General features: G+C 32.9%; 1 protein-coding gene across 3 annotated transcripts in view; it reads right to left on the reverse strand.

Moving 5' to 3' along the window:
* Nucleotides 1-685: 685 nt before the first annotated feature.
* The window catches only part of TDP1 (tyrosyl-DNA phosphodiesterase 1), a 156,956-nt gene continuing 142,979 nt past the window's right edge, over nucleotides 686-14,662 (reverse strand). For all 3 annotated transcript variants that reach the window (XM_031952363.1, XM_031952364.1, XM_012547405.3), the window contains exon 17: nucleotides 686-1,201. In XM_031952363.1, coding sequence (XP_031808223.1) covers nucleotides 1,128-1,201 — 74 coding nt within the window. In that variant the 3' untranslated portion in view covers nucleotides 686-1,127. The remainder of the gene's footprint in view (nucleotides 1,202-14,662) is intronic.

Consider the following 14,662-nt stretch of genomic DNA (forward strand, 5'->3'; position numbering starts at 1 on the left):
AAACTTGGATGGTTTTGCTAAACTGTTTTTTTTTTTTTTTTTTTGGCAGTGGTGAGGAGGAGAAAGACTTTTCAGTTTTTTTGTTGTTTTTACAAAGGTTGGGACATTGGGTAGGAGAGGGAGAATAGGTTCAGATATAAAGAAGACATAAAAATACAAATAAGAATTGAGTCTATACTGATGTATTTGAATATACATATGTATATACATTTATGTGTACACATACAGACACACATGTCCATCTATATCCAATCTATTTATATATAAAGGAAGTGGCCTAAATATCCACAAAGCTTTAAACCGTATAATCACAGTTTGATGAATGACCCTTTCTAAAGATCTTTAGGAATATAAGTGATCAAATGTCTTAGCTGCCAAACTGGAGGTCTCTACAAAACCAACATAGTCTGTTTCCAAACAGGAATCAGTATTAACTCAGGCAGATAGGGAACTGCTTGAGCTTGAGTGGGAGCCAGCCTAGAGAACAAAAAGGATTAAGGATTACAGCTTTATACAGGGACTGGGTGATGACCAGCTACTGTAAGTGTGCCAAATAAGCAGATTGGTTTTGACAATAATAACAAAGTCACATTACAAAGCAGTAAATTCCACCAATATTTGCAACAACATTTGAGGCAATCTTCCTGGAGAATGCAGGATGATAAAATGTTTTTGACAGAAACAATTTAACTAAATTATCATTTATTTATTTGTTAGGAGATTCAGTTGTACAAACAGCATCTTTCACAGTGAACAGTGAGAACGTAACATAGAAACAATAAATAACTGGTTTCAAATTTGCTTAGACAACATTGAGGCTATTTTAAAATCTAAATTTGTTATTTTTTTACTTTAACATTAAGCACCGATTCAAAATGTATGTGTAAGTGAATTGTGTAAATGTGAAGTATATATAAAATGAATTAAAATATTTTTAATAATACATACAAAAAACCCCCAATCTTTAGTTTCTTGGACATATTTTCTTCAAGTTGTCTTGTTCAATACTCTTCCAAACAATTACTTATTTATTTAAATGGACATTGTGTGTGTCATCCTATACCCAAGCATAAGAAAGAATCCAGTCTAAGCTCTGTGTTGGTCTGACTTCCCTACTTCAACTTGTTTCATGATGGAACCCACATATTTCCATGGGTGTCTGGTGCCTTAACATAGGGGATATTCCAAATCCATGGACGATCTGAAACATAAAGATAAACAAAATTTTATAAAATTCAACAATTTAGGGCAAAGACTTCTTCAGTGTTAGTGTTGTGCAAGACATACATAATAAGCTTTGCTCCAAACAGCCCCAAATGTGAATCTGAGAAGAACTGTCATAATTTGTACAAGATTTATGAAAGGACATCATCAACGGATTCATAGGACAGGCAGCAGTCTGTAACACTGGAGGGACTTAGGACATTCAATGATATCACAAATCCATCAAAATAATCACATCCTTGCTCAAACAAAACGAACATTCTTTTTTAAGCAGAAAGTGATTTGGACTCCAGGGGAGAGGGGGTGTAATTGATTGTATACAATTTAGGACCAGAGCAGCAGACTTGTAAATAATAAAAATGTCAACAATTGCTCAGATTTCTACAGAACTTTACATTACCTAGTTAACTATATCCTCACAACAACTCTTATGAGGTAAGATAGTCTAAAGATCACCTCATTTTACAGCTAAAGAAAGAAACTTAAGAGATATGAAATAATTTGCTCAAGGTCACCAAGTGAGCAAATAGTAGAACAAGGGCTAGAATTCTTTCTTTCTCACTTGCTACAGTAGAAATCACTAGCCTAGGAATCAAGAGATCTTGGGGCTTAGTCTCATATCAAACACTGAACCAATAGTGTAATCTGAAACAAATCAATTTATTTTTCTGAGTCTCAGTTTCTTTTTATGTGAAATAAAAAAAAGTTAAACTAGTTAACTAGGAGTACACTCTAGTTAACAAATTCTAGTTAAACTAGAATATCTATGGCTCTTTCCATTCCAGAATTCTGTTTCCTCCTTAAAAAAAGAAAAAACACTCAATTTATTGTTATTTTTTTTAATTGACAAGTCCTTTTTTCTTCTTTTCTCTCTCTCATCCTCCCCTGGGGAAGAGGAAAGTAAAGCAGGAAAAAAAAAGAAAAGAAAAGAAAACTTTTGTAACAGATACGCAGCAAGAAAAACATATTCCCAAATTGGCCTTGTGAAAAATATATCTTTCTAAATTCTAAGATTTGGATCATCAAAGCTGGTTTCTTTGAGTAATGTCTGCTGTAAGCAAAATCTAGAGAACAGAGAGAAGAGCAAAGAGATGCTCTTTTTAAATAACTGGAAAGCCTGAGCTTGGACTATGCATCCTTCCACTAGTTAGTACCTTATATATGCATTTTCCATTTCCCACTCTTTCCATTTTATCCTCTCCTCCATTAATACTCTATTATTTCTCCACCCCAGTACATACTCAGATTTGCTTTCCAATAAATAATGGCTTGAAATGATCAAACTCAAAAAATATGTCACTTGACTAATGTTTCCATTAAATATAGCTGGACCAAAATGTGATTTTTTTTTTTAATGAGGTCAATACAATTTTTCAATCACTAAAAGAATTGTGGCCTTTAATAGTTTAAATAGGAAAAAAAACCTAAAGCAACTGTATCAATCTCTTTTATTAGAAACAGCTTCTGTCATCCCCCCCCAAGTTTTTTTTAGACTGTCTGTTTTTTGTTATGAATCCTCATCGTGAATGTTTAAACACACACACACACACACACATACACATTTATATATTCTGATGGCCCTCCCTTTTACAAAACAGATGCTGATTTGTTTCTGAGAAGCAAACACTTTCAACTTTGGGTATTATTCTCTGGCATTAAGATTTGCAAGGAAGGGCAACTTTTCTATCCTTATAAATGAGTTATTAAAGTCTCATGCTCCAATGTGACACGAAGGTGGCTCTGGGACTGACTGCTACGCCAAGGGACCACAAACCCTGGCAGGTTGTGTGCTAAGCTGGAAAGGCCTTGAGAATGAGTCTGGCTGCAGAGCGTACAGTACGTCTGGCATCCAAAGAGTAGGCTCGCTAAATTTGGAGAGGCTCGTCACTGGTTTGACTGCAGGGTGATGAGATTTTTTCCGCCATAGCAACTGATATTGACTGTTTACTAAGACATAGGGGAACTGTGACTTGAATCAGGAAAGAGGTTATCCACATCAGTAAAACTATGGAACCTTAAATGTATTGAAGCTGTTGTCATTCAGTTATTTTTAGTTGTGTCCAACTCTTTGTGACCCCACTTGGGGTTTTTATTAGCAGAGATAGTAGTCTCCAGCTCACTTTACAGATGAGGCACAGAGAGCTAATGGCTTGCCCAGGGTCACACTCAAGTATCTGAAGTCAAATTTGAACTCAGAATCTTTCTGATTCAAGGCCTAATACTCTATCCCCTAAGTACAAAAATATTAAAAACAATCCAAAAAGGCTCATAGCCTGAAACCTGAATTGTGAATTTTCTCCAAGTTACTCATCTGGTTATCTCGAGTCATTTCAATATAAGATAAATAGTTGTGAACACAAGTCTTTGCCAAGAAAACCCTAAATGGGATTCTAAAGAGTTGGACATAATTTGAAAAACAACTGAACAATTCTTAAGTAATTGACTTTTTAATGTAAGTACAAGACATTGTCATGTACCTTTCAGGTCTTTTTAAATCTTGATTTTTTTCATTCAATAAGCTATTCATTTCTAAAATCTGCTAAGTCTTTATTCAAGTCAGTGATTAAAAAAAAGTTAAATTGAACATGTGTTGGTTTCCTCATTACCTTCTCTAATTCCTTTAATCTCTTTTTCTTCTTATTGCCAAAGCTAGCATTTCTAATACAATATTGAATAGTAATGGTGATAGTGGGCAACCTTGTTTCACCCCTGATCTCATTGGAATAGTTCTAGTTTGTCCCTTTACATATGATGCTTGCTGATGGTTTTAGATAGTGAACAAGTCTCGAGATAAAAACCTTGTGGTATTTTTATCAACAATGATTTATTACTAATCGCTCTTTGTATCTACTTAGATGTGCAAAAGACAGACCCTTTAGGCCTTTTGTAAAGCACTTAAGAGGTTATTATAATAAATGGGAATCAGGAAATCTGAGTTCTAGTTCCAGATCAAACACTGACCATATAAGCATAAGCAAGAAACTTCCCTTCTAAGCCTCAGTATTTTGTAATATTATGTATGCTTTAAAGTGTAAAAAAAGTGTTCTAAAAACATGCTATCTTATTATTCCTCACAACAACACCAAAGGAAAAGTGATTTACCCAGAGTCATAAATCCATAAAGTATCTGAAGCAAGATTTGAAGTCAGCCCTTTCTGAATCTAAATTTAGTGTTTTACTCAACACATCACTTTAGCCCTCTTCAATGAGGCTAGATCAAGAGATTTTAACTTAATCTTTCTTTAAAGGAAAAAAATGGCAACTATATTTCAACACAATTATCTTTGTTATACTACATATTTTATTTTATGCATTTAAAAATATTCTTCATGTAGGTTTTACAAGACTCCCATAGGAGTCCATGAGATCTCTGAGGATCTTTTCAGAGCTACTACTATATAATTCACATTCAACTAAGACTTTTATCTATTCTTCAGCAGAATCTATCACTATCAAATTTGAAATTTCCAGAATAAAAAAAAAAAAAATCTTCACATGTAACAGACCATAACCCAGCTAATGACTTGCCAGGCAAACTGCAAAGAATAATTGCCAGGAAATTTTAATACAATGAAGCCAATCCAGTAATGGCTTTGCTGAACCTCCCCAACATTAGGTTTAATGCCTTTTAGCTCGACAGGACCCCCGGACTCCCAGTGTTGTGCTCTGTTGACACAGCTCTGGAGAACCTTGGTTTTATGCCGGGAGAAATCATCTGAATATCAAGAAATTAGTGAAGACAGAATTCATGCTCTTATAACACTGAGATTTTCAAGATTCCTTCTCCTGACAACTTTATGATATAAAAACATAAGAACATTTCAAGATAAAGGCCTCTCTTTGCACTATAATACACTGTAGGAGAACAGGGGAGGAAGAGCCCAGTAAATATATTTTCCACTTTAAATAAATGGCATTTTTTACTGCTAGAAATAAGAGGCACTGAACTAATCTGAATGAAGGGTTATAACACACACACACACACACACACACACACACACACACGCCCTTCCCAAACAGGAGTGTAAAAAAAGTTTATTTAGATTTTTTTTTTTTTTTTTTTTTTTTTTTTTTTTGCCATTTTGTTTCATTCTGAATAGGACTTTGTTTTTGTATCCCTAGTGTCCAGAACATCCTGGGCTTTTATAAAGTACATACTCAGTGATTGATAGCATTTAGGTTTGCTAGGTGATCTCAACATCTCATTTATCTTTGGTTACAAAAACACCTCTGGTTATTTGAGTAGCTTCCATCTTCACTCTTAAATATTCAAATGGATATGTAAACTTACTGACTTAGAATTTCCACCAATGATATGACTTACAACTCATCTACAATGCTACTCTTGTTCATGCTCTTGATGGATTTTGTTGCTGTGCCTTTCAAAGAATTTTGAATGATTTTTGATGCTTATATAAAAAATAGGGGTCTTTTTGCAGAAGAGCACTTAAGGCAGCATTTTGTTCTACTGAAACAAGTGCTAAGAGAAAATAATCAACAAATAGTAATTATAGTGGAATCTTATATTCTCTACAGCTTTCAGTCAAATGGTAAATGATACAAGATATTGTGATCCACTGCTGAATGTAGCTTTGGAAAACCCATTTGTTCCTGATACTCTCACTAAAAATGCCTTCAATTCATGTATTAAAGACTTTTTCATTAAGATTTTGTACGAATGAAAAACTAAGTATATAAGGTGGTGGCTGTTAATGATTTCTCTGTGGCCTTTTGAAAGTAGTAATAAGACCCAAGATTTCTACCCCCTGACTTTGCATTCATTTAGGTATCTTGCACATTGATCCCTCAATGCCTTCACAATTGTATCACTTACGGTACAGATTTTCCCTATATATATTTGGTCCAATTTGGCCACTTCTCCCATTTTTATTCCTTTTAATGCCATTCTTTCTCCCCTACACACATATCTGAGACTGCGGTATTAAGAGTACAAGTGTGGTAGTTCACTGTCCTTAAAAGTGAAAACATTTGTTAAAGTAATCTTTGCAGATGTTTTCTCGCTTCTTTTTCTATTTCTTGTTCTTAAATGTCTCTGAGATGACTTCATTTAACTGAATCTCTTGCTAAGCTTTCTTTAAACTGGCTTTTCTTTCTATTGCTTCTTTCCACTTCAAGAGATGATAATGCTCATAATCATTCATTATGCTTTCCCAGAAAATTTTGCAAATGAATTTATATTCTTAAGCAGTTGTTTTACCTTTGGCCACTATCTCCTTCCACTTGGCAAGTAAGTCAAATATTTGCTAAAGTGATTTCATGGCTTTTTTTGATGTTGGCAACAGATTTATATTAGGTATAATTCTGTGTGAATTATAATTAGTGTTGGTGCCATTTTACTGTCCATTTCCCATTTTTCATTGACAAATACTTAAAATTTTTTTTCCCTACTAAACAAATCTTGAATAAAAAAAGTACTTCCTTATATAAGGCAGCACAGAAGTATTGTCCTTTTGGGTATACGATAAATTCAATGCATAACTTTCAAAGCTGTTCATCTTATTTTTGTCTTTTGGCCTTCTTTTTGTTCTCTTCCATGCATTTAAAAAAATGCTTCAAATCTGCCTCCCCTTTTTTGTCTGCCTTTCCCTTTACCCTCAATTTTTTTTAAAAGCAAAATTATTTAAAAAAATACTTAAAAATAAAACACCCCAAACATCCAATCTAGAAAAACTGTTTGCATTCTGCATTTTGAGTCCATCACCTCTTGTCAAGATTAGCATGTTCCTACAATCCTGTGAAGCCTGACTTGGTAACTGCATTGAACACAACTTTTAAGAGTTTCAAAGTTATTTTTATTTACAATGTGGTTGGTATTGTATAAATTGATCTCTGTTTTGCTTACACAATTCTTAACTAATTTATACAAATCTGTCCGTTTCTCTAAAACCACCCATTCCTCAATTGATGTAACAATTATGTACTTTCTAGTTCTTAGCTATAACAAAGAACTATTATAATAAACATTTTTGTGGCTTGTGTACCTTTCCTTTCTTTTTGCAATGAGTGAGCACATTTCATTGAAATATTTAGTATGGTTACAAATTACATTCCACATGATTAAGCCAATTTACAGCTCTTTTAACCAGCATTAGAAGAATTATTTTTCCCAGTCCCTCCAACTACTATCATTTAAATTTTGCTGCAATCTCTGTAAATTTGATGGATATGCACTAGATCCTCAAGTAGTTTTTAGTTTACATTTCCATAGTTACTAACGATTTAAACAATTAACTTGTTATAAATGATGAAATTTTGCCTTTCTTCCTTTAAAAAGTTCTAGTTCACAACATTCTATAATTTATCAATTGGAAAATGACTTGTTTTTATTGATTTTAATCAGTTCCATAAAGATCTTTGACAAATTTACTGCCAAGATTTTTTTTTCTGACTGCATTTTACTGTTAAAAAAAACTTAGAAATTTCAATCAAAATTTTATCTTCTGTATCTTTTCTATCACTTTTACAGTTATGAATTCAACCGAATTTATAGGTGTGAAAAGTATTTCAAATCTAGCTCTTCTAATTTTTCTATCATATATGTGATCTTTTATATCTAAATCATGTATCCATTCAGAGTGTGTCTTGGTATATGGTATAACATGTAAGTTCATATCTAATTTCTGCAAAACTGATTTTCAATATTTTCAGAAGTTGTTGAATTATATTTGAGGATTTGGGGTTTGTTAAACATCATGTCATGTTTTCTATTTTTTTATGTTGCATAGAAAATTTGTTCTGCTGACTGAATTTTCTATTTTCTTTAAAACTAGTATCAAAAAGTTGTGATTTTGCTTTACAGTATAGTTTGAAGTATACGACTGCTAAAATTCCTTTGTTTCCTAGCTGTTTTTCTCATTATTCCTCTTGAGATTCTTGATTTTTTGTTCCTTCAGATGAATTATTTTTCTAGCTCTTAAAATAATCTTTTCATAGTTATATTCGCATAGTATTAAATGCAAAACTGATTTAGGATAAGGTTATGTAATTTTTATTATATGGGTAGAGCCTAAACTTAAGCAATCAATATTTCTTAAATTATTTAGTCCTGTTACATAAAATGCTTTGCAGTCATATTCATTTAATTACCATGTATGTCTTAGTTGCAAAAAACTAAATATTCTGTAGAGTTTACAATTATTTTGATTGGATTTTTCTGTCTCTTTGTACTAGATTTTGTTAGCATAATTTATAAAAGGCAAATTTTTGTGGCTGCATCATATATCTTGTTACTTTATTAGTTTGTTTCATTTTTTAAATTGAATCTTTTGGGTTTTCTAAGTAAACCCATTATATCATTGCAAAAAAGAAAGTGGTTTTCTTTCCTATTTGCCTATGTTTATTCCTTTCATAGACATCCCTTGCTTTATCCCCAATTTTGGCAGAAATTCCTTATTTCTCTTCATTACATAGCAGGATCATAGTTTTAGAAACTTTGACTGTATAAAGAAATTATCTGTTTGTCCCAATGCTTCTAGGTGATTTTAACAAGAATTGGTATTGTACTTTGTCATAAGCCCCCTCTGCATTTACATAATGTGATTTTTAAAAACTTTTTGTTATTAATATGGTGAGATTTGTTTATATTTTTCCTAATATTACACTAACCTTGAATTCTGAGTATAATGGAAACTCAATAGTGCTATATAATTTACTAAGTTTTAATGTATAATTCCAAAAATTATTTTAAGAATGGTTATAATCATTCATAGATCCACTAAAAGTGCATCAATGTACTTATTTTCCTATAGTCACTCCATCATTTTCCATTTTCCTTTTCTGTTTTTGCTCTTTGCCAACTGAATGGATGTAAAATAAAACCTCAGAACTTTAATTCACATTCTTTTCAAAAGAAAGAAAGAGAGGCAGAAAAGGGGGGAGGAGGGCTGGTAGTTCTAAAAATCTACTCACTTGGGGAATGAACTAAACAGGGAACACTACACATATATACCATAAAGGCACCTTCCAAAATCTATAAATAAATAAGGGGGGAGGGAATAAGATAAGGTAGAGTATAAAGAAATGTACAGATTTTTGGCAGTGGGACAAACTATGAGAAATGAATGGGATTTAAGAAAGAAGGAAAGGGTGGGGGGAGAAGATAAAGATGGAATTAATGGGTAGGGGAAGGTTAAGTAATAGCAAGGCAAGTTAAGGAGTAGAATGAAAGTAAAACAGCAAAGAGAGGAATAAAAGATATACATAAACACTACAACAAGGATAAGGAGTATTATTTATTAGAAAAAAAAGGTAAGGTTACTAATCATTGACCTCAGACAAAATCAAATTTAAAGATTCACTCAAGAGGGAAATTTGTAATATATGCCAGCCATATTAATAGTTTTAGATATGTTTACATGTGTATATGTGTATGTATATATATATGTATGTATGTATATATGTGGATGGGTGGATGTGAATAAACATACACACATATATATGTATAAATATATATGTATCCATGCTTTTGCAGCCTTCCTGGGGAATGTGGAGGGGATTAAAGGGGAAAAAAAAGAATAAAGTAAAAGTGCACAGCAAAGAGCAAAAGAATAACTTATAAACAAAAAAAGGATGGACAATCATGAATATAATTATAATCTCTTCTATTATTATATATGTTTTCTTGAAATGGAAATTTGTGGTTATATAGTTTGAATCTTCCCGGATGTTCTGTTGGGTTGTTTTCCTTTTCTGTCTTTCTTTTTCTATCCCCCCCCCCATTTTATATAATTGATAATTATTGATAATTACCCTCATCTAACTTGTGTAATAATAACAATAATAATATTTATACAACATTTTCAAATTTACAAAATACTTTACAAATATGATTTTACTTGGAGGTGGAGCAAAACCAGGGACTAGCCCAAATTATCCCCTAAACCTGTCCAAATACTTTTAAATAACAACTCTAAACAAATATTAGAGTGATAGAACCCACAAAAAGATAAGTGGAGAAATTTTCCAGCTGAAGATAGCCTTGGGGCCTCTCCAGACTTCTCAGCTCACAAACACTAAGGCTAACTTAGAAGACTGGCAGGAAGGTCTGTCACACTAGAGTGTGAGGGGACCCCAGCAAGCCATAGTGGGCTTTGAATCAGATGCAGCCCAAGCAGCACTGGGGCAGAGGAGATGGCCGAGCACAGGGAGATTGTAAGAGTCACTTTGCTGGCACTGAGGCAGGACTCAGTTGCTTTGTCCAACCTTAGATCCCACTCTACAGGTCCCTAGAAGGATCTCTGAAAACAGTGAAAACCCTTGAAACTTGGGACATTGCACTGTTCAACTTGGAAATAGCACCCTACTTTAACACAATTAAAGCTGAGTAATAGAATGGAAAAATAAGTAGAAAATAAAAAAAGATTCTGACTAAATGATGAGAAGATCAAAATACACACTCAGAAGATAACAAAATCAAAATTCCTATATCCAAAGCCCCCAAGAAAAAATAAAAATTTATCTTAGGTCATGAAAGAGCTCAAAAGGGATTTTGAAACTCAAGTAAGCAAAGTAGAGGAAAAATTGGGAAGAAATGAGTGATGCAAAAGGAAATTCAAAAAGCTAATGAGAAGAATGCCTTAAAAAGTAAAACGGCCAAATGAGAAAGGAGATATAAAAGCTCACTGTAGAAAATCCTTAAAAACTAGAATTAAACAAGTGGAAGCTAATGATTTTATGAGAAATCAAGACACAATAAAACAAAACCAAAAGAATGAAAAAATAGAAAAACAATGTAAAATATCTCACTGAAAAAACTACTGCCTTGGAAAATAGATCCAGGAGAAATAATTTTCGGAGAGCAATAATCTCCGGAGAGCAATGCACCTAAGATCATAATCAAAACTTGCCTACCCAGCAAAACTGAATATAATCCTTCAGGGGAAAAGATGGATATTTGATGAAATAGAGGACTTTTGAACATTTGTGATAAAAAGACCAGAACTGAATAGAAAATTTGATTTTCAAAAACAGGATTCGGAAGAAACATGAGGTAATCACAAAAGGAAAATATTAAGGAACTTTGTAAGGTTTATCTGTTTACATTTCTACATGGGAGGATAATACTTACTATGTATTGGGAGAAAGGGAAAGGAAGAGGTGGAAAAAGTGTAAATTATCTGCCATAAAAGAGGCAAGAAAAACCTTTTACAGGGGAGAGGAAGAAAAAAGGAGAAGAGGAGTGAGTGAATCTTACTTTCATCAAAATTGGCTTACAGAAGAAATAACATACCCACTCAACATGGATATGGAAATCTATCTTCCCCTGTAGGAAAGTAGGAAGGAAATAATGGGTATATGGGAAGGGGAGAGGGTGATATAAGAGAGAGCATATTGGGAGAAAAACACTTTTGAGGAGGCATAAGGTTAAATTACAAAGAGAGAATAAATGGGGGAAATTTAGTTAGTGATAGTAATTATAAAAAGAATTTTGAAGCAAGTTTCTCTAATAAGGCCCTCATTTCTCAAATGTAAAAATTTATATAAAAAAGAGCAATTTCCCAGTTGATAAATGATCAAAAGATATGAACAATGCCCAAAGGGCTATAAAATCATACATATCCTTTGACCTAACAACACCACTACAAGGCATGAATCCTAAGACATTTAAAAAAAAAAAGGAAAAGGACGTATATGTTCAAAAATATTTACAACCATTCTTTTCTCATGAGAAAAAATTGGAAATTGAGGGGATGCTCATCAATTGGCAAATGGCTAAATAGTTATAGGCTGATTATGATACAATATTGCTATTCTATGGGAAATAATGACCAGGATGCTTTTAGAAAAACCTGCAAGGTTCTGCATAAACTCAAGCAAAGTGAAATGTACTGTATACAAAGTAATAGTAATGGTGAAGGACAATCAGCTGTGAATGACTTCGCTATTTTTAGCAGTACAATGATCCAAGACTACACCAAAGACTTATGATGAAAAATGCTATTCATAGCAGAGAAACAACTGATTGAAGCATCTTTAAAAAAAAAAAACTTTAAAAACTTTTTTATTAAGTTTTTTTTTTGAGGGGGTGGAAGTAGGTAACTATTATGTTTTTTTTTTTTCCCCACAGTATGACATTTATGGAAATGTCTTTCATAACTTTACATATGCCTTCTCAATAAGGTGGGGAGGAGAGAGTCAGAGTTTTAAAACAAATGTGAAAAATTGTTTTATGTGTAACTGGGGTAAATAAAAAATATTAAAATATGTAACAAATATAACCTTATTTTATCCTCACAATAACCCTCAGAAATAGATGCTGTTTTAAATTTCCAGTTTACACAAAAGAAAACTGGGTCAAAAAGAGGGTAAGTGCATTGTAGAAAGACTTTTTGGCCAGGAAGCTCATCTTATTAAACATCTGAAGCATCATACAACATATAAATCATATAAATGTGATGACTAAGGGAATTTATTCTCTATAACCAATATCATTCTCCTAACTATCAGATAATGGAAAAAGAAATCTTTGAAATATAATGATTTTACTTCTCATTTGCTTTCTTGTTTTAAAATATTTTCAACCTTTTAATATAAAACAGTCATCAAAACCAAATTAATATAAAAAGAAAAAAAATAGTAAGAATCTGAGGCTGGATTTGAACTTTGGCCCAAAAGATGGATACTTAGAAGTATAGGAGATTTGTTTACTTAGTCTGTCAGTCGCTCTCATCTTAAGGGAGAGCCTTAGTTACTTACTCTAAGATTCCCATTGTTTTGGAGTCATAAAGTCTAGTCATACTCTCTTCACGCTAAATAATTAGGCAATGACTCTTGACAAGGGAAGAGACAACAAGCAATTACCTAGTGCTTACAATGGGAAAATGGAGCAACTTAACCCTGAGTTTCAATTTCATCTGTAAAATAAGGAAACAGAACTGAAATGGCCTCTGAGGTCACCTTCAGTTCTACATTTATGATCCTATGAGCCATTTCCTCCATTTGGATAATAATCAGGTCCAGAACAGCAGTTTCTGTGCTTGTTCCTTCTAGTTTTTTAAATCTTAGATTCTTTGCTTCCCAAAATATATTCCAAGACCTTTATTTCTTAAATATCATGCCAGGTAAATCTTGTATGATTCTGATTGTGGCCTCCATAGTTCTTGAATTCTTTCTTTTTAACTGTTTGTAGCATTTTTTTCATTTACCCAGTAGTTTTGGAATTTGGTTACAACATTCCTGGAAGCATTCATTTTGGGGTTTCTTTCAAGAAGTGACCACTGGATTCTTTCTATTTTTTATTATTCTTCAATATGTGAAATATTTGTCATTCTTCTGTCAGATAGTAGAAGAAAAAATCAGCCTTGGAAGAGGAGTCAGCCTATATCCTATTTGCATAATTAATTAGAAGATTTGAATTCTAAAAAGGTCTTTAAAGGCTCTAAAAAGGTTAGAAATCTTTAAGATTTCTAACAACATCATATTTTAAAAGTCATCCTTTGTATACTAGAGCTAAAGTTCAATGCTAACATTGGAAATCAAGAAACAAAATATTTCTCTGCTCTCATTTTTTATCGCTAAGATTTCTATCCTTACTCCTCTGTTCTAACAGCTTTAGGAATACTTGCCAGTTAAAAAAATTAGTGTTAATTTGAAGAGTTGTGATTTCATCCAAATAAGACACTTCTTTTTTCTCTGACACAGACTGAAACCCTTACCTTTATGAATTGCTATTTCAAAAAAGTAAAACAAAAAAATTCTTCCCTGGAGTTAACTTTTTAATAATGAGCTTCTCTCCAAACTTAGCTGGAATAGCGTAGTGCAGATGAAGCTTTTTCATTTACCTTGGTGGAACCTCCTAGTGCTTGAAGTCACTTGGGATACCTTCGAGCACTTGGGATCATCTCTTACCCCAAAGAGTATCATAAGAGTACTTTAATGGAGCAAGTTAAAGAGCAAGTTAAATATCAGTAAATTATAAACTTATGTTTTTCTGCTTTGTAAAAGACCTGATCATCCTGTCTTTTCAGAAGCTTCTTGAGGGAAGACATTATAATCTCTTTAAAGTCTCCGAATCTAACATAGGTTTCTGTATACAGAAAGTACTCAAAACTTTCTTACTGCTGACGAAGATGATTTTTATTTGTATCAGAAACAGAAGTGACCTTGAGAGAATAACCAAAATCCAAAATTCACAAAACATGGATTTCTTCTGACTTATGTTTAACAACAGTGTTTTGCACAATGTTTTCAATGTTCTTAGACTGCTCTGGCAGTTATCAAGGCTTCATTGCTTAATAAAAAGAAAGTTAGCAAGCAGGCACAGTATTTTATTCCACTTTCATGGTTCACATGACATCTAAAATCAACTAGTCCAATTCTGTCATTTTATAGGTGAAGAAACTGACTTGTGTAGGTACACATAAGGAGAAATGGGATTTGAACTCAAGTTTTCTACTCTCAGGCAGCTAGATGGCACGGT

The sequence above is a fragment of the Sarcophilus harrisii genome, chromosome 2, assembly GCF_902635505.1.
Source record: "Sarcophilus harrisii chromosome 2, mSarHar1.11, whole genome shotgun sequence".
Lineage (NCBI taxonomy): Eukaryota > Metazoa > Chordata > Mammalia > Dasyuromorphia > Dasyuridae > Sarcophilus > Sarcophilus harrisii.